This window comes from Malaclemys terrapin, chromosome 9 (genome assembly GCF_027887155.1).
Source record: "Malaclemys terrapin pileata isolate rMalTer1 chromosome 9, rMalTer1.hap1, whole genome shotgun sequence".
Taxonomy (NCBI): Eukaryota; Metazoa; Chordata; order Testudines; family Emydidae; genus Malaclemys; species Malaclemys terrapin.
Window position 1 is genome coordinate 89,751,599 of NC_071513.1, and position 19,305 is coordinate 89,770,903.

At 39.9% G+C, this 19,305-nt stretch overlaps 1 protein-coding gene across 4 annotated transcripts; it reads left to right on the forward strand.

The window, feature by feature from the left end:
- Positions 1–19: 19 nt before the first annotated feature.
- MYNN (myoneurin) lies at positions 20–18,140 on the forward strand. Of its 4 annotated transcripts, XR_008446171.1 has the most exons (10): positions 20–77; positions 1,442–1,734; positions 5,248–6,050; positions 7,874–8,033; positions 8,772–8,950; positions 9,313–9,396; positions 10,072–10,158; positions 12,449–12,840; positions 16,645–16,777; positions 17,206–18,140. XR_008446171.1 is itself a non-coding variant. In XM_054039511.1 (9 exons), the coding sequence occupies exons 2-9, from the start codon at positions 1,469–1,471 to the stop codon at positions 16,671–16,673; spliced, it is 1,785 nt and encodes a 594-aa protein (XP_053895486.1). In that variant the 5' UTR covers positions 20–77; positions 1,442–1,468; the 3' UTR covers positions 16,674–18,140. The 4 variants fall into 4 exon arrangements, 1 of the variants encoding a protein (XP_053895486.1); XR_008446170.1 differs by having other exon boundaries at positions 16,645–18,140; XM_054039511.1 differs by having other exon boundaries at positions 12,449–12,625; positions 16,645–18,140.
- The last annotated feature ends 1,165 nt before the right edge of the window (positions 18,141–19,305 follow it).

Consider the following 19,305-nt stretch of genomic DNA (forward strand, 5'->3'; position numbering starts at 1 on the left):
AAGCGGACAAGCGGTGCGTGTGCTGTCATCATAAAATGGCGGCCTGAGGTGCACGGACTCGGTCTCGCCTTCCTCAGGTGTGTGTACAGTACTCCCCCACCCCAGCTGTCTCCGCCGCTTGGGGGATGGGCAGGCGGGACCGAATCGACCCATCTTGGGGGCTGTGGGAGCGGACGGGACTAAATCGCCCGGCTCCGGAGGGGGGGTGGCAGCGGCAGATGGGACGGAACCAGCCACCCCGGGGTATATGTGGGTGTAGACAGAGCCGCGTCAGCCACTCCCTGGAGGTGACCGACTGGGCCGAGCCAGTCGGCTGGGGGCTGAGGTGGTGGGAGAGAATGGGGGCGGGGGGACCGGACCGAACCAAGTAACTGTAGGGGTCCAGGCACTGGGCAAAGGAACCGCCCCAGGCAGCTAACTGAGGAGCGGGGGTAGAATGGAGTCGTCTAGGAGCAGGTGCCCCCTTACCCCTCCCTACTGCCATAGAAGCAAACAGCGGCCGCCCTGGGCCCTTGCTACTTGGCGAAGCCTCGTGTACGCTGGGCACTTTACTCTCCTTCCCCACCGCTGGGTCGGGGCAGGCCTGCCTAGTGCAGCCCAGGGCAAAGTGCTGCCCAGCCCCCCAGGGGAGGGGGCACGGTCTGCTTGAGATTGAGGCTGCTTGCAAGGAGTAATTAAAAGAGCGAGATGCAGACTCCTGGCACTTGTGCTGGCTTTATACAGATATTTTCCTCTCTCTCTTGTTGCTGTGTTAATGACCCACACTGACAGTTGCTACTGACTGTAGCAAAGTAAAAAGAGGGCCTAGCCAGGGCACTCGCATCTAGCCAGGTAAACTTTTAAAAAGTTGATAGGATCCTTGATCTTCACAGCACTCCCGTGACATAGCTGTAAGTAAACGTTATCCCCCTTGTATACCCGGAGAAAGTTATGCAGAGAGGTTGAGTCTTGCCAAGAGCCACATACTTGCAGATCTGGCACTAGAACTCAGTAGTTCATAGTAACCATTCCCATGATCTGTCCAATGGGGGGGAAAAAGTCTGTTTCTGTAGGGAGATGCTCCACCAATTAGAAACGTTAACATTCTTCTTACATGTTACAGGACCATTTCTGTAGAAGCATCAGGCTGATAGACTTGGACCAATGAATGATTCACCTAGTGTTCAGATTTCAGGGGCAGGGGAACATTTGTATATATACACACACTAATGTGTCATTTTCGCTCCCACACCTTGTCTCTGTATGCATCAAGACTAACTGGCCCACAAATGAGAGGGATCCAATGCTATGTTTCTGTTTTTTATATTTTGTACAAAGGACAATATTAAAGTGAGGTGCATTGCAATGATCATGGGAACAGTATTGGACACTGTCCCACTTAACTTACTATGTTTGAAAGACATGAAATTACACTTGTAAACAAGTTCCTTTGCTTCTTTAGGCCAAGACGCTCTATCCCTCTACCAAAATGCAGTATTCCCATCACTGTGAGCACCTTCTAGAGAGGCTGAACAAGCAGCGAGAGACAGGCTTTCTTTGTGACTGCACGGTAGTTATTGGTGAATTCCAGTTCAAAGCTCACAGAAATGTGCTTGCCTCCTTCAGCGAGTACTTTGGTGCATTTTACAGGGATGCCTCTGACAGTAATGTAATTTTGGATCAGACTCAAGTGAAGGCCGATGGATTTCAGAAACTCCTGGAGTTTATATACACAGGAAACTTAAACCTTGACAGGTAACTTTTTTTTTTTTTAAAGTTAAAGAGATCCAGTACTGATTTTTGTCATAATTTATGGCAGAACACATTTAATTTCAGATACAATACATACTAAAGAATAAAGCTGTCTACATGGCTTTTAAAATACTGCCATGCATATAAACCAACTAGGGTTCCTTTATTATTTTCTATTCAAAGTATGTGATAGTGTCTAGCTTGTTAAAACTGAAATTGGTTTCCTATTTTCTCTCTTGCTAAGGTATCTAAACTCATTATTAACCCTTACAATTGCTGTCACCTAATCATTTTTCAGATTGAGTTGCTGTAGTTCTCTCTGCCCCCTCTCCCATTCATCTACTCAATTTCTACACCAAAGCCTTTATGTGCATGCCAGACTCACCTTGGTGACCCTGATCTCTATTATAAATATAAAAAAAATAAAAACTTAGTTTGTGTAAGCCATCCAGAAGCCATTTAGATGGTTTTCAGATAAATTCACATCTAACTACCTTGTCAGGGTAGTAACTAGAATCAACTTTCCATAGCATCTATGTAAATCTTCTCAAAACTATATTTGGTCAAATGACTTGCTGGTAGGAGTTTTCATATTTGACTCTGGCTCTCTGGATTGAGATTAAAAAAATCCATTCCACTTAATTTCTGGGAGGAGAAGGATAACCCCCACAGTAATGTTGGTTGTACAGGAGCCCATTTTTCCTCGTATACATAGACAGACCTAGCTGCATAAGCAGGAAAGGCAAATACCAGTATTTGAGAGAAGATGAAACAGAACTCAGCACCACAAGAGCACCCTCCTGTAATCAACCATGATGGGTCAGGGCTAGTCCTCCCTCAAATTCTCCTACAATCTCCTGGGCTAGTGAGTTGCCCATCTTTTCCTCCATGGATCATCCTGAAGGTCACCTTTCCCCACCCAGGAAAGGACTGTTGTCCTTCTATGTCTAAGTGAAGCTCTTCTTCTAGGTATAACTTATTAATAGAATTTCAACCTTCAGCAGGTCCCTCTGAGTAATACAGTTCTAAAAAATCCCAAAATAAGGCAGGTTGAAATGCAGCAATCCTCCGGGTCTACACTCCTGGCTGATCACCCAAGAGTAAATAGTCCCTCTTCTCCAATTCCTATGCCTAAGCTGCCACATCTCTGCCACATACTCTCCACAATGTTTCATTCCCCAGGCTCCTCTGCTTGCAAGTCCTACCCCTTCTTATGGGAACCCCCCTCTAGAATCAGTTCTCTAGTTCATGGGCTTGGCCTACTCTGAGCTAGTTCTTCCCCTTTACCTTGAGGCTTCTATATGAGTCCTCTATTTCTCAGGGTTTCCTCATCTGGCCAGTTCTTTCCAACAACTCCCATCTACTTCACTCTCCCAACAGTTTCCTACATATCTTTCTCTTCACAAGAAGCTCCCAACTATCATTGTTTTATGTAGCACACTCCAAGTAACTCTGACATGCTCCCTTTTCTCAACTGCTGCCACGGTCTTTATAGAAGCAAGGTGCCTTCTGTCAGGCCCTGTTGGGAGGCAGCTAACTAGTCACAGGTGAACTGGATCCATTTCCTCTTAAAGGGGACATTCACCCTGTGATAGATAGTTTAGGGACACCATCAATTCAAAAATTGCACTTCTGTATGAATTTGTTTTACCTCTTACTGTTACAAGTAACGCCTCTTATTACTGTACCCGAAAGTGATTAGAGAACAAATATTTCTCCACATTCTAGTTATTAACTTTGTGCACTTTACATCACTTTGTGTGTAGTCAGTTTTTCCTGTTGTTCATGTGGGGAAAGAAAACAATTGCTTCCATGCAGAAGTAGTTAAAGGATTGGAGCCATAGACAATTTCACTCTGCAATCAGTGCTTGAGAGGAAAACTTGTATAATACAAGGTATTCTAATCACTACCTCTGAGTACCAAAAAAAGCAGTTTTTAGTTATTTAGGCTCTGATCCTGCAATTGGATCCACTCTGGCAGAAATTGAATGTAAAACTGTTAATACAGCATCTTGGTTGCACAAATAAAATGACAAAAAGTCAGGCAATGTAAGAGCATCATTAGTTCTGCCACACTGCACATATTTAGTACAGTGGGCGTTATTAAAAAAATGGATTTTTTTACAGCACCACTGTTTTTACTTTTTATACCATTGTATTTTTGGTAGTCCCTATTAGACCAGGCTATATCTCATGTACCATGATAAATGTCTAGTTTTTAATAGTTTCCACGGTATTTTCTATTCTTTGTGTATCTTTTTGTGGTAAAATCATGTACCTTACGTATAATATAATTTAATGTTCCGTCAGCAGTGCAGACAAGTTAACGCAATAGATGGAACCTTAGTTTTGTATTTCCTGGCTTGTTGTGATTTGAACTGTGCCACCCTACTGCTGAACTAACTTGGGGTGTTGTGTTCAAGATATTCTGTAGTTAATATTTATCTTTCAAAGCTATTAAAACAAATTACTGCAGTTTTTCTTTAAGAAAGTGCTTTTACAAACCACTGCAGCATCCTTAGAATGCTTCTGTAACTGCTGGTCTTGCCCTTAATGAAGAGAGGAAGAGGAGGAGAAAATAGATGGACAAGAAGAAAGGCAGGAAAGAAAGATAAGACAAGAAAGGAGAATGGGAAGGAGATAAGAAAAAAGGGGTTGAAAGAACACTTGTGGTAAATTCTGTTTTACTCACTTTAGTATTGCATATTATTTCACATGAAGGAATATTCAGAATATCAAAACTTGGGCTGACCTGCTGAACTTCACTGCTTTTCTTTTTTTTTTAATCATCATCCTTTTTTCCCTTTTGCATTTCTAATGAACCCATGTAAGCTTAGACTAAGGTGATCTGTATAATTCTTAGTCATTTTATTTTACGAAAGTAGTTGCTTTTTATATTGTGTTGACAGAGAATAGCTTTATTTAAAACCTGTCCTTTGGGTAACCTATTACCATACTAAAATCACGTTGTTTACCACTGATTTTGTATTCGAGCATTGTGAGCTCCAGAGGTAGTTATTTGTTACAATACTGTATAACACATTTTTTTTAAATCAGTATAGGTTGACCTCTGTTCAGGTATAGCAAAAGTATAGTGGCCTAAAGCTCTACTTCCTGGGTTTTACTCCTGTCTTTGCCACTGATCCACGGTAATGACCATTTGAAAACAATTTTGTCTGTAAAATGGGGCTAATACCTACTTCACAGAGGTGTTGAGGTTTTATTCATTGTCTGTGAAGTGCTTTAAGATCCTTGAATGAAACCACTATAGAATTATTTTTGTCAGCTTGTATGTCTCCTATCCTATATCAGTGTTGTTTAATCTCAAAATGTCAAAGATATAAAGTTAGATTTTGTTAGATTCTCCCCTGACAGTAGTTATATTTTTTTAACCATGAAACTATTTTTAAATAAGAGAACAGCCATGTAAAAATCTTAGTATTTATTTATATTGATTCTTAGAGATACAGGTTTTCTTTGTCCAGAGTATTGTCATTTAGCCTTGTTTCCTTGCAGTTGGAATGTTAAAGAAATTCACCAGGCTGCTGACTATCTCAAAGTGGAGGAGGTGGTCACTAAATGTAAAATAAAGATGGAAGACTTTGCTTTTATTGCTAATCCCTCCTCTACAGAGATTTCTAGTATTACAGGAAACATTGAACTGAACCAACAGACTTGCCTCCTCACTCTTCGAGATTACAATAATCGAGAGAAATCAGATGCCCCTTCTGCAGACTCAGTTCAGCCACAAGCAAAAAAAGTGGGTTTAGAAAAGAAATCTACTCAGACCAGAAAGCGAAAAAAGACTTTTAACTCTCAGAAAAACATGAAGAATAAACCAGTGCAATATCAGAATGACATAATTGAGAACTCATCAGTTGATATGTTTTTAGATGCAAATAAACTTGCCACACAGATAACGGAACAAGCTGCCCAAGGCAGCGATAACTCAGAGCTACAGCTAGCGTCTGTGGTGGAAAGTGAAACTTTTGCAGCACAAGATGTTTTGGTTCAGACTATTACAGTGAAACAAAAATGGGGGAAGCCACAGCAGAACTGTGCATTGAAAGAACATAGTATGTCTAATATAGCTAGTGAAAAGAACTCTTACCAACTGGAGAGCTCTGGAGAAGAACTTGATCAGAAATACTCCAAGGCCAAACCAGTGTGCAACACTTGTGGGAAAATATTTTCAGAAGCCAGTAGTCTACGACGACACATGAGAATACACAAAGGAGTAAAGCCTTATGTATGTCAACTCTGTGGGAAAGCATTTACACAGTGTAATCAGCTGAAAACACATGTCAGAACGCACACAGGTAAGCTTTGGTCTTGTTTATAAGGGCTTCTTCTGTTTTTAATGATAGCATGGGGAAGCATAACTAAAAAGGAGCCCTGTTTTCTTCTAATATGTTTCAGAAGCTTTGAATCTTCATGCTGACGCTCTGTATATTTGGATGGTAACTGCTGGTCAGTGCTAATTGCATTCCACCAGTCTGTAATTTCTAAAAATAGAAACTAGAATGTGTCTAGAAAAATAGTATAGCTAGAAAGGATAGCACTGCAGTCAAAGCACCCTGTAGGGAATACCTTGACTTCCTGAAGTCCCAGCACAGATCTGATTCAATCCTTTATTCTTGTAAGGTAAATAAGTGGAGTGCAATGCAGAAAATGTCTGACTAATATACAAGAGATCAGACTCTCCTTTCTTGCTATGTGACATTAATGGCATTTATAATTTATTAGTTCACTGGCTTTCAGATTTCCATGATGTGCACAATATAGTAATCTGTGCAGCTATTTATGTCTGTCAAGTCTTGATGTACCAGATAGAGTTTGATAACATCAGGGGTTGAAAAATCCAATTCCGAATGGCAAGTAGGAAACTTCGACAGTGATATCTTGTTTATAGTGCATTGCTAAGCCATAAATTATTACAGAATTTGAGCTTTCATTTAATTACATAAAGTTTATAGCACATGGTTATGAGAATAACCTTCCAAATATGAATTGATGCTGTGCTGTCTGCAGAGAGCCCCAGTGCCTTTGCTGCTGCTGCTCATAGCCTTCTCAGTAGGTGACAGAGTAAAACTGTTTACACATGGGTGCCTTTTACTGCTGTTATTCAGGACTCTAGGGGAGTAGTGAAACTTCCTAAAATGATTTCAGTTTCATTATGCTCCTCTTTGGGCAGATTCAGGCAATGGAGCTATTTCCAGGAATCTCAGGAAGGAGTAGAGTAGGGGGAAATAAAAGGCTGTAAGGGTGGGCTGAGAGAAGAACTCCTTTCCCTTCCAGTAGTCAAGGGGGAGGGCTTCAAATGTACCAGACGCTGACTAGCCAGAGTCTAATATGAAAGTTGGAGCCCCTGAGCAGGGTTCAAGGACAGTGTTTTTGGTAGAAACCTCAGCAGTGCATTTCCCTTTCCTGGTTCTTGCACCTAGACTTTGCATGGATGGTTGGGAAACTTTATCATTTGTATCAGCCACTGGATGGCAGGTTTAGTCCTCTGGAGAGCAGGTGTCCGGTAATTTATTTTTTGTCAAGCCTTGATCTATGGCATTATGTATTAAATTTAAGGCTCTCTGAAACCTCTGCCTACTAACAGATTCTGCACTACCATAGTAACATAAACTCATGTTCTCCTACTATACAGTCACGTGAGACCTAGGAATAGTACTTAGCACATATTTATTAGCGAGTGCCCTAATATCAATTAAAAATAGTGAATGGTCATGGAACTGCTGTTAGCATGCTGCAGCAGACACTACGGAAATATTAGCAAGAACTGAAGAACATACTAGTTGGACAGACCAGATAACCTAACAGGTCTCCTCCATCTCAAATAGCCAGAATGATTCTCTGCCTACTGACAGTGCAGTGCTAGTATTCATTGTGAAGAACAGATTTTATTAAAACGAATAGTTAATTACCAGAGAATTTTCAAATGGTGATGCTTTTAAAAAATTATCTGCTGCAGTTCTCAGAATGTGCAAACTCAGCTGCTTGATTGTTGGATGCTATGTGGCATCACTAAACAAGAACTACGAGGGTCAACTCCTGAGTTTGGGGCGACTAACTTAATTGAAGGCTTTCTTACATAGACACCAAGACGGGAAGGGTAACAGTTTCTCTTTCCCAGGGGAGAAGCCATACAAATGTGAATTGTGCGACAAAGGCTTTGCCCAGAAATGCCAGCTAGTTTTCCACAGTCGCATGCATCATGGAGAAGAGAAACCATATAAATGTGATGTATGCAATCTGCAGTTTGCAACTTCAAGCAATCTGAAGATCCATGCGAGGTGAGTGAAAGTACTAACTAAAGCCCTGATCCTGCAAACACTTATGCACAAGCTTAGTTTCATGCATGTGAATAGTTGACTTAAACAACTACTTGCGCAGGAAGTTCAGTGTGTGTGTGTGCGCACTTGCAGGATCAGGCCTAAAGAAATGTTGTATTTGTTTTTGTCATTCCCAGTCCTTCCCTACTTTCAGCTCCAGGTCTTCATTGCAGACTAGTTAGTGTATGTACTCGGCATGCTTCTTCCACCCAAAGTAGTGATTTGGAACAGCAGTCCATGTGGGATCATTCATCTTAGCGCCCCTGTTGCATTTGGTAATTTCTTCCCTTTCTAACCATACTGAGAGAAGAGAACTTCTCTGCCATTATTGTTTCGGCGAAGGGATGAATCCATTTATATTCTCTGGCAGGGAAGAGTACAACATGTCTCTCTGCAGTGGCTGTCAGTGTTGTTGGTAGTCAGATTTCATACTAGAGTGACACAAGTCTTGCTTACTTCTCAGGGTTGACCTATTGCCTGTGCAATGCCCTTAGCCTGATCCAACAGCCACTGAAGTCAGTGGGACTCTTTCTGTTGACTGAGAGTGAGAAACTTCCATCTGAAAACTAAACTCTAATCTTACTCCTGTTAGGCCACAAAATATCACCATAGTGAGGCCAGATATAAGATATTAACTGGTGTAATACAAAGTTCCTGTCATCTTGTGTGGGATTCTCTAAGGCATGTGTTTCTTACTAGGAAGCACAGTGGTGAGAAGCCCTACGTGTGTGATAGGTGTGGGCAGAGGTTTGCTCAGGCCAGCACGCTGACGTACCATGTTCGTCGCCATACAGGAGAGAAGCCGTATGTGTGTGACACCTGTGGGAAAGCATTTGCAGTGTCCAGTTCTCTGATCACTCATTCTCGAAAACATACAGGTGAGGATAAATGGGCTGCTGAGTGAGCTGGCGTAAATTGGGGCTCTGTCTTGGAGAGGGTTGGCTGCAGCGGAGGAGGTAAAGGGAGCAATTAGTGATATGGGAGTCTAAAGAGCTGGATTTGGGGAGGAGTGGAGTAATGGAGTCTGCTTTAGTGGGTATGGCATCTGTATAGGAGAAAGTACCAGAGTCAGGTCAGCTCGTTCTTTGGGCCTTTCCTTGAGGGTTGCTTAGTGTTGCAAATCTGAATTTTCATTGCGGTTTGGGGAGCTCTTCACACCATTGTACATTGACTGTTTAATATGTATTTTACATACACATGTCTGTATATTGAAATACTAACCACCTTTTGTACCCTTCAGGAGAGAAACCATATATATGTGGCATTTGTGGCAAAAGTTTTATTTCCTCAGGAGAGCTCAATAAACATTTTCGGTCTCATACAGGTCAGTTTCCAGATAGGCCACTTCCTGTGTGTAAATTTTTTTCAGGGTGCTCTTTTGCATTTAAAATATGATGTACTGTGCTATAGTTGAGACATAAATTAAGAGGACACACTGTGAATCTGTGTTAACTCATTTAAAAATTGATTAGATGGTTTTTCTTTAAATCTAAAGTGTTGTAAATCTAAAATAACAAGACTTCAGCAGAACAGGGAATCAGGAACTCTGATGCTAAACTTCCTCTGTGTGAGTCAGCGTGCCACTTAACCTCTTGGAGTCTCTGTTTCCTCAATTGTAAAATAGAGATTATACTTTTTTATCCATTCCTTGGATTATAAAGTGCGGTCTCTCTGTAAAGCATTGTAAATGGAGTAACATGGGAAGAAAATATTCACGTTGCAGTATTAGTTTTCAGATAAACATTTGTACAAAGACAAGTTGGGTGTATGATCTGCTTCAAATGAAGCAGTCAGACCTGTATTCACCATTTTCATCTCGTCTTTCTTTGAATGTTTTCATTCTGGATAGTGTTTTTAGATGGGTTTAGTTCATAAAGCTGTTAAAGTAATTTTCATTGCAGTTATTTTGCCTTTTGTCCTATAGACAGCTTAAGAAATAGTTTTTCTCTGTCATTTTGCAATTATGTTCTGCATTTCTAACTGTCAAACCATTTTTCAGGTGAAAGACCATTTATCTGTGAACTGTGTGGAAATTCTTACACAGATATAAAAAATTTAAAAAAGCACAAAACAAAAGTTCACACAGGTAAGTGTTAGTCTTGTAAAAATGAATTTTTGGGGTCATAGAATAACAATTCTGCTTTAGTGCTGAATAAATGTTTTTAAATGTAACATAAAATTAGATAAGAAAAGAGGTCTGGCTAGTAGCTCTGTTTAATGCCTAGAATATCTGCTCTAATGGCACCCCAATCTTTCAGATAAGGATTGAAAAAAGCAGGCTTTAAAATGGAAGGTCCTGGCGCAATGTTAAAGAAAATGCAGTGACTATAGTGTTAAGCCACTACTGTCAATAGGGAGTGGGGGGCTGCTGACAAGACTATTAATGTTTAAAAATCTGGTCTCATCTAATAAAACTGAAAGATTTGTGCTCTAAGACAGCTGTGAAAGTCATCTGGGTCACAAAAGACTTTTGTGAATCCTATTCAGTATGGCTCTACCCCACATTCTGATGGCTCTCACAGGTCTAGATTTGAGGTGAATGAGACACACCAATTTCAGGAATTACTTTTCCTGATTCTTTATAGGCCCAAATGTTCCTTTATGCAATGGTTAAAGATGCTGGGTTTGTTGGGTTTGGTTTTTTTTATATAGTCAAAGTTAATCCATGTCTGAGCTGGATTAACAGGCATGCAAGCTCAGATAGACAGCTGGTGCAATGCTTACAATTAGGAATTCTATCCTAAAAAATATTTCTCAGTTATACCTAGACCTGTTCTTTCTAGATTTACATGCAAGTGTTTGAATGGCAGTAACTTTGTTATACAGATAGCTTACAGTACTGAGCATGGAGGAGTTGTATGTGGGCAGTTCAGATGATAATGTAAACAACCTCCCTCCAGATTGGCATGCCTTCTTACAGTGGATCACATCTGTCCATACTTAAGTGCATTAATACCACAACCCCCTTGCCTCTAGTTGTTTAAAAAAAGAAATCACAGGGGCTGGCCCAGACAGTACAGGGGAGAGACTAGCAGAATGAGGAGAAGTAACGTGCAATTGCAGCTTTGAGGATCATGGACTAGTGAAATTGCATGTAGAAGATGGATTGGGAGGATCTAGTAGATAAAGGAAGGGAGTGTCAGGGAGAGACAAGCTGTAAGCTGCTGGAGAGGGTTTGGTGGAAGTGGAGCTGGAATAATAGTGAAGAGACAGGTTGGGAGAGCGATGTAGAGGCTGCCAAGCAAAGGAGGGCCAGGCTGAAGGAGCTGGAGTGTGGTGCAGGCTGAGTATGTGGACACATGGATGATGAGGTGAGAAAGAAGCAAAAGTGGTGGCAGGGAGAGAAGAGTTAAAGTAGCATCAACAAGAGAACTGCAAACCTTTGCTTAGTTTGTGGCCCTTGCATGCTACCATAATATTGTATTGGCATGGCACGATTAATTAATATCCTTATCTAGCCTCAGCAGGGCCTGACTCAAAGCCCTACAAGGATTCAGGGGCAGGGGAGACATATGTGAAAGTTTAATGAAAGATCCATTGTCACCCATTTCAGCTGAGACCTGAACAAAACTGATTTTTCTAGTGCACTTGTACTCTAGACAATGACTGTGTAAAAACAACCTTCTCCTGCAAAAGTTCTGTTCTTCCTAGCACTGTGTTAATTGAAAGAGGTGATGCCTGACTTGCCCAAGGTTCTACAGCCCACTGCTAGAATATTTCAGGGAATCCCTGCTGATTTTCCCCATAGTAGAGTAACAAATCCTAATTGTGACAATAAGGATTTGTTACTCTAATATGGCCCATATAATGGAGGCTCTGTTGTGATGTATCACTTCTCAAGTTGTCACGACCTGGACACAGGCACCAGGGACTTGATACTTAAAGCTCAGACTAAGCTCAGACTGGCTTGGTGGCTGAGTTTCAGGCAGTTTCAGACACCCCAAATGCTTACACTTAAAGAACTCTTTTTTTAAGCCTACCAGCCAGCTGGATGAAAGGGATAGCTTTGCCGTGCTGCAGATCACCCTTTTTGAATTTTGAGCAGTTCTCTATCCAGTGTTTGTTCCCTAGAAGAGAATAGTTGTAACAAAGTGTTCTAAGGGGACTGAAGTAGGTGTACTTGTTCCTGCTTCCGGGGTGGGGAGAGAGGGAGACTGGACTAGATGATTTCTCAAGTTTCCTTCCATTCCTATGATTTTATCATTTGATGTTGGGGGAGCGTTGAGGTTTTTTGATGGATAAAAAAGGTTCATATCTTAATTTACCTCACCCACTCAACTGTTTTTCCTGTCACTAGTGTACTTTTCCTTACATTAATTGCAGGCATTTTGCTTTTTCCTCATGAATAAATGTTACAAATTTTGTTTTGTTTTGAGGATCTGAAACCACCCTTGATTCTAACACAGTTGATAATTCCTACAATGAGGAAGAATCCATTCAGAATCAGAAAAGCCCTTTGTCAGAATCTGCAGATGTGAAGCCTTCTGAGATGTCTTTACCACTTTCTCTTCCCATTGGGACGGAAGACCATCAGATGCTGCTGCCTCTAACTGGTAATCAGTCTCCTTCCTCAGACACATTGCTGAGGTCTGCTGTAACTGGATATTCAGAACCTCAGTTTATTTTCCTGCAGCAGTTGTACTGACTGTGCGATATAGGAATCAACAAGACAATCCTGGTAGTGAACACACACATTATTGGTAAGGTGAACATCATCATCCAAGCTGTTGGACTTACTCTTACTCATTCATTTGAGTGAAGACATTTGGTAATGTATCTACACTGTGCAGTGCTGTTTCTCACTTCTTGTTACATTTTGCTAATCCGAAATCATATTTACCATTGTAATTGACCACTGACATTTCCTAGGAGGAAATACCTTTCCAGAGCACCTGCCTTAAGAATCGTCTGTTAAATAGATACGTAACTGTACTCTGGAGATCTCCTCCAATGCTCATGCAGAACTAAAATGTTAGTGTCATTTGTGAGCAGACTTTCAAGCCATATTTTTGTTTACTTTAAATACTTTAACTCACAGGTGTGGTCCTTGTACACAGCCTTGTTTAAAAAAAATTGCATGACAAATTTATTAAATACAGGCTCCCAAACTCCAGGCCAATGTCAGAGGAGTATATGATGGCAACTGGGCCAGTTCTCTGGTGAAATGTTTTTGAAGCATTATTGGATTATTGTAAGTAAGAAGGTGTGTTGAGTTAGCTGTGAGGAGCCATGGGTAGCACATGTCTGACTTTCATCATCATAATATTAATATTACAGTAGCACCTAGAACTCCCAGTCAGAATCAGAGCCCCTTTGGGTTAAGCACTGTACAGACACATCAGGGGAGACCGTTCCTGCCCTGATGAGCTTACAATATATGAGCAATAAATTTACTCTAAAAAAATTAAATGAAAGCTAAAGATGGGGGTGTTTTAGTAAAGAAGATTGACCAGAGGCCCTAAACTTTGGGGTTACCCACAATGGGCTCTTACTATTCCATGCCAGAATTCAGGAGGGCATAATAGAAAAACATTTCCTTAAAAAATAAATGCAGTGTTTATCTACTGCTTTATTTCCCATGCCAGTAGTGCAGTTTTAGGCAGTTGCTGCAGTTTGTAACAAGACCCATGTGATAAAGGTTTGTTGTTTTTCTGGTTTTTTTTTAAACAAACATTTTTGTGCCACGGTTGGCACACAGGGCAGATATTAGGCTCTTCAATTCCTCTGTCTTTTGCTGCTGCTTCTGTCTGCTGTATGGTGCTGAGACAAACTATTCTGCCCTCCCTCTCTGCTAAAGGTTCTTCTTAAGGTTTCTCTTGGACTCCTTATTTCCTCACACCAGTTGGTTTCCACTGAACAGCTTCATGTGGAGTCTTAGTGTTGACATCCAGAGTACATGCCCCATATATGTTCAGGGCTCCTTCTGAGTGTGGTGGAAATGAGTTGCTGATTGATTTCATGGATCTCTTCATTGGTAATGAAGTCTTTCTCACTCTCCAGAATCTTACATAGGCACTTATTTTCAATGGTGTCTAGTTTTCTGTCTAACCATTTGGTAGATCTCCATCTGTCACAGCCATATGTTAGCACTGAGATTACATTAGAATTGAAAATTCTCAGTTTTGGTCTGATTTTCCATATTAAGGTTAGTAATGGTTGCTGTGGGTGCCTTTCCTATTCTTGATGTCACTTCCTTCTTGTGATGTCCATTGGTCAATATGGTGCTGCCAAGGTAGATGAATGGGTTTACTTTCTTGATATTTTTGCCAGTAATAATATTACTGCTTGAAATCTAGGTTTCAAAGATGTTTGTTTTAGCATGACTAATTTTGAGCCCTGATTGGCCTGTTGTTGTTGGCGGCAAGGTTGTCTGTCTTTATTAGTAACTTTTCATGGGTGTCATTCAGCATGATATCATCAGCAAAGTCTAGGCCTTCTAGACATTTGCCAACTCCCCCACGCTATACCAGTGTTAGAGTTGCTAATTCACTTCTTCAATATTCAGTCTATGGCAATGCTAAACAACAGCAGTGATAAAATGCAGCCCTGTTTCACATTAGTGTCCACACTGAACCATTCAGTTGTCTGGGTGTTCACCCTTGCAGAGCACTTCACATCTCTGTACGTGGCCTTGATGATGATTATGACTTTAGCTGGGTTTCCATAGGAGTGAAGAACGAATAGTCCATAATGTATGTCTATCTTTGGGGGGGAAGCCTTTTGAAAAAAAAATCAGTGAAATTGTTGAGGAGAGCTTGCCATTCTATACTTTCTTCTGTGGTAGTCCCTTAACTGAATATCTGGTCTACACAGAGTCTCTTGGGCCTGAATCCAGCCTGTTTTCTACGCTTTGCATCCACTGCCTCTTTCATCCTGTTTAGAATCTCACTACAGAAGGCTTTCCCTGCAACAGAGTAGTGTAACTCCTTTTCAGTTGTTACAGTCAATAAGATCACCCCTTTTGGACATTCCGACAATGATTCCATATTTCCATTGGTCAGGCGGCTTCTCTTTTTCCCAAACTTTATTGAACAGCTCTGTCAGTTTCATTAAGGTGATGGTATCAAATGTTTTTAGCATTTCTGCAGTGATTTGATCATCTACTACTGCTTTGTTATTTTTTTCAGCTTCCTGATTGTGGCCTGTACTTCTGTCATGTCTCTTGGACTGATGTTAACGTCAAGTTGGTCAGGTTTGCATGTTTAAATGGAAATCTGGTGCTGAAGTCGACCTTGGTCTGTTGGACTTCTGTGAATGCTCTGCCCATTAATTTTTCTGTTCTACCTCAGTTGTAAGCATTTTTCCATCTTTGCTTTTTATTGGCCCATGTCCTAGTCTGAAATTGACACACAGGATTTTAATCACTTGGTAAATAGCTCTGATATCCCATAATAGCAGCAGCTTCAGCTGCTAGATCTTCAGTGTATCTTCATTCTTCTGCCCTTGTGTTGCTTTTCACCGCTTTGTCTGCTTTCATGCACTCCTCTGCTTTGTCCAGTACTCTGGTTGGTTTTAGCATTCAGGATTTTTCCTTTCAATATCTTTCCTTCCTCCAAAAGAACAGGAGTACTTGTGCCACAAGTACTTCTGTTCTGTTCTTTTTGCGGGTACAGACTAACATGGCTGCTACTCTGAAACCTTTCCTTCCTCAGTGAGACGTCATATCTCTTGAGTTATCCAGATCTTCTTCTACCTCTATTGATATCCAACTGTGGCTACTGCAGCTTGAACCACATTGTCTGTAAGCCTGGCCCAAGGAGTTTACATTAGCTTTTTCTTTTACAAGCAGTGTTTCTGGTGTCTGACACTGTCACTGCTTAAGCTCCATTATGATTAGTGGGAGTGTTTTTATGCCTCACCAAGTCAATCTTAGAACTGTCAAGAATCATCAAATAAAGAGCGACAAAGGCATGTTTTCTCCAGTCAGATAAACAGCACCTGTGCTATTTAAGTGCATTCTTTGTTGGTTGGTTATTTGTTGATACCATTTTATCTGCATTGGTGCCTTGGGTCTAGGCCGTGGTAAACAGAAGAGCATAGAAGATGCCTCTTAATATAATTCTTACTCTACTCCATATAACAACTCATCTTCACCTTAATTAAAAGGGCCTTGTGAAAAATTTCTTAGTGGATTTATCCTGAATCCTGGGCATGGCTCTGTCTTTTATTTGTTGCTTTCTTTATCCATGTGTCTGTTTTCCTTTGTCTGTACCTTTTAAATAGACCTTTCATCTTTTGTTGTTTATAATTTTAAATGTGACATGTGTAAAACAGTTTTTGATTGTTTAATGCTTAATTACATGTGGTCAATTTGCTGTTGAGGGTTACTGGACATTATGAAGTACAACCAAGTCTCCCAAGAGTCGTCTCACTGCACTGAAGCCAATCCTTGCCATTGCTTCCTGACCTTCACTTTGCACTTATCTCCATTACAGCATTTGCCAGCATCTACTGTCCTACACTCATGTGCTGAAGGACATTGGATGAATCATTTTGGGTTTTCAGTGGTGCGCAGTGTGGCTTTTTTCATTCTTTTGAAATCTTTGTTTTTTTTCCCTCGTAATCTCTCAAGGATTCCGTGGCCAACTGGTAATTCTGTGACTGAAGAATCGCACCAAAAAGCAGGGCCTTGAATATAAGTGACAAAGGTCCACTCCATGTGACCAGATCTAAGGCTGCATTTTCTGACCAAAAATACAGCAAAGGTATAAGGATGAACGCAGTTTCAGTAATTAGTATTGCACAAAAGAAAAGCCGTCTTAAGCGCTCTGCCAACTCATATGGTTACACTGCTATTTGGCAAGTTCATCTTTAAATGTATTAAAGTACATCTCTTCTGATGTGCTATTACTTAAACTTTTTTTTTTAACTTGTTCAGAATTACTGAGTAATGCATATATTACCAGAAGAGCAAACTAACTCTGAAAAACACATTCCTATGTAGAATATGCATTCCATAAGAATGTTTGTTTCAACTGTTTTTATATTTCTAAAATTTTAGATTACTACAGTATTCTTACATTTCAGACTTTAAAAAAAAAAATCAGTGCTTAGATTTATACTGGATCCAGTTTAGATATTTATAGAGGTGACATTTGCTTTATATTACTCATTTAGTTTTCTTTATACACAGGAAGATCATCATTTTTACAAGACAACGGTTTTAAACCTCTCTTCACAGAATACACAGGTTCCAATAAAGTTGTTCTCTTGGCAGCAATAATTTAATGATCTGTACTCTTGAGTACCAATTCTTATCCTCAACTTTGATGAAAATGACTCAGCTGCTGAGTTCATTTCCCTTAAATATATTAATTTAATATAGCATATAATGTAAAAAAATGTGTAAGAGTTCCAGCTGGGTGCTGTCGAACTTTGAGAGAGAGCTCTACTGCATATCTGTGACAATGCCTGGAGTACTTTCCATGCATCTCTTATGTGGAGGCTTACTGCTCTCAAGTTCAATTTGGAGCTGGAAGTTATATCAAGAGGATTGATGGTCCATGTAAAGAGTGAATAGGGGGAAAACTATCTTAAATAGTCAAATGCCGTTAATAGTTAACCAAGTTTCTCCTTTCTGAAAAATGAAAGCGGGAGCATTAAAATTTCTTTAAAATCTTGAAAAAGATTTCTAAAGAATATCTCTAGTGTGATCCAAATCTCAGCAAGTCCACTAACTTTAATGGAAGTTTTGCCTGAGGGCTTGACTACTCTTGGAAATTTACCAAAATAGCTAGCTATTCCAGAATGGTGAGTTATACCAGAAGAGCTACTCTGCAATAATTATTTTGGTAAGTTCCAAGTGTAGAAAAGCCCTGAGTAAGGATTACAAGACTGGACTTTGTGAGAGGCTGTTGGTAAGACTTACAGAAATAGGTCTAGATAAGAACTAGTAATTGATTTGGGTTAAGTTATTATTGAAGTATTTTTCCTGTATATACAAAGTGTTTTTCCTTCTGTTATGTGTAGATAGTTCAATTCTTTTTTTATAATCCCCTGTGGGGGTTTTGTACATACTTAGGTTGCAGTGTTTATGTTAGGCTTTAATAAACTTGTTTTGTAATTTTCCCTCAGTTTGTGTCTGGTGTTTGTAATTACAAAGGGTAGTAATTAAAGGAGGACGGGAGACAGTCTAACATAACCACCATCACAACGCACTATGCTAGTATCATAAAGGACTTCAAGACAGCCGTTAACACCGTATACAGCTGTATAAGGGTTATTTGGGAACAGCATCATTCATTACATTTTCCTTCCAACAGAAGAAAACACCCAAGTCCCTTGCTACAAGGTAATATTTTGGGTGTAAAGGAACAAAAACTTTGTTCTAAATACTACTTACTATAATTATTTTTGAGCAGTGAAAGATTCAAAGCAGTCTGCAAAACAATGCAAGTTTACCCCCAAGTTTTAAAGCAGATATAAATTACTTTGCAGTGAATGTCTTCTACAAAGGTTATCTTAATTTTTTTTTTTAATCACTTGTATATATATATATTTTTTTTTTTTATGGAGACAGTAGAGCCTGTTGACTAAAGCACTGCCACTGACTTGCTGGGTGACTTTGGGCAAATCGTATCTTGTCCCAGTGCCTCAGTTTCCCCTTGTAAAGTGCTTGGAGCTCCAAAGATGAGAACTATGTAGCATTTTAGCTATTACAATTTATTCACAGGAATAAAGTAGTAGTTTCTTGCCTATAGTAATTTTTTAATTCAGAAGTATACAAGCTAACTTAGTCCTCGGACAGAATTTGTTATTTTGGCTATTTTAATTTGAAGGAACCTGCTGAAATAAGTACTGTAATAGATTTAGAAGTAAATATCTTATAGCACTCTCTCATAAAAAGTATGAAGGAATTAGTGGTGTTAGAGATGTGGACAATCTTTGGTGATAATGTCAATAGAACAGAATGCTGTCACAGGCCAAGGCTCTTACTGTTAAAATAAATAATAGGGTGCAGTGAAGGTGTTCTTTGAAAATACACATCACTTATTTTCAAAATGGATGCCATTTATCCTTTCACATTTTGTTTTTGATGTTGTTGCTCTCAAACCAATTAAAATTAAAACATTGCTTTTCGCAGAGTCATGGTTACTTATCACAGCCTATTTTAAGCTTACATTACTTTTATGAATAAAATTATCCATCATTAGCATTAATAGTAAATTAACAATGCATAAGTTGTTAATTTAATCAGTGAAAGTAGTTTGAACATAAATGTGCAGCAAAAGGG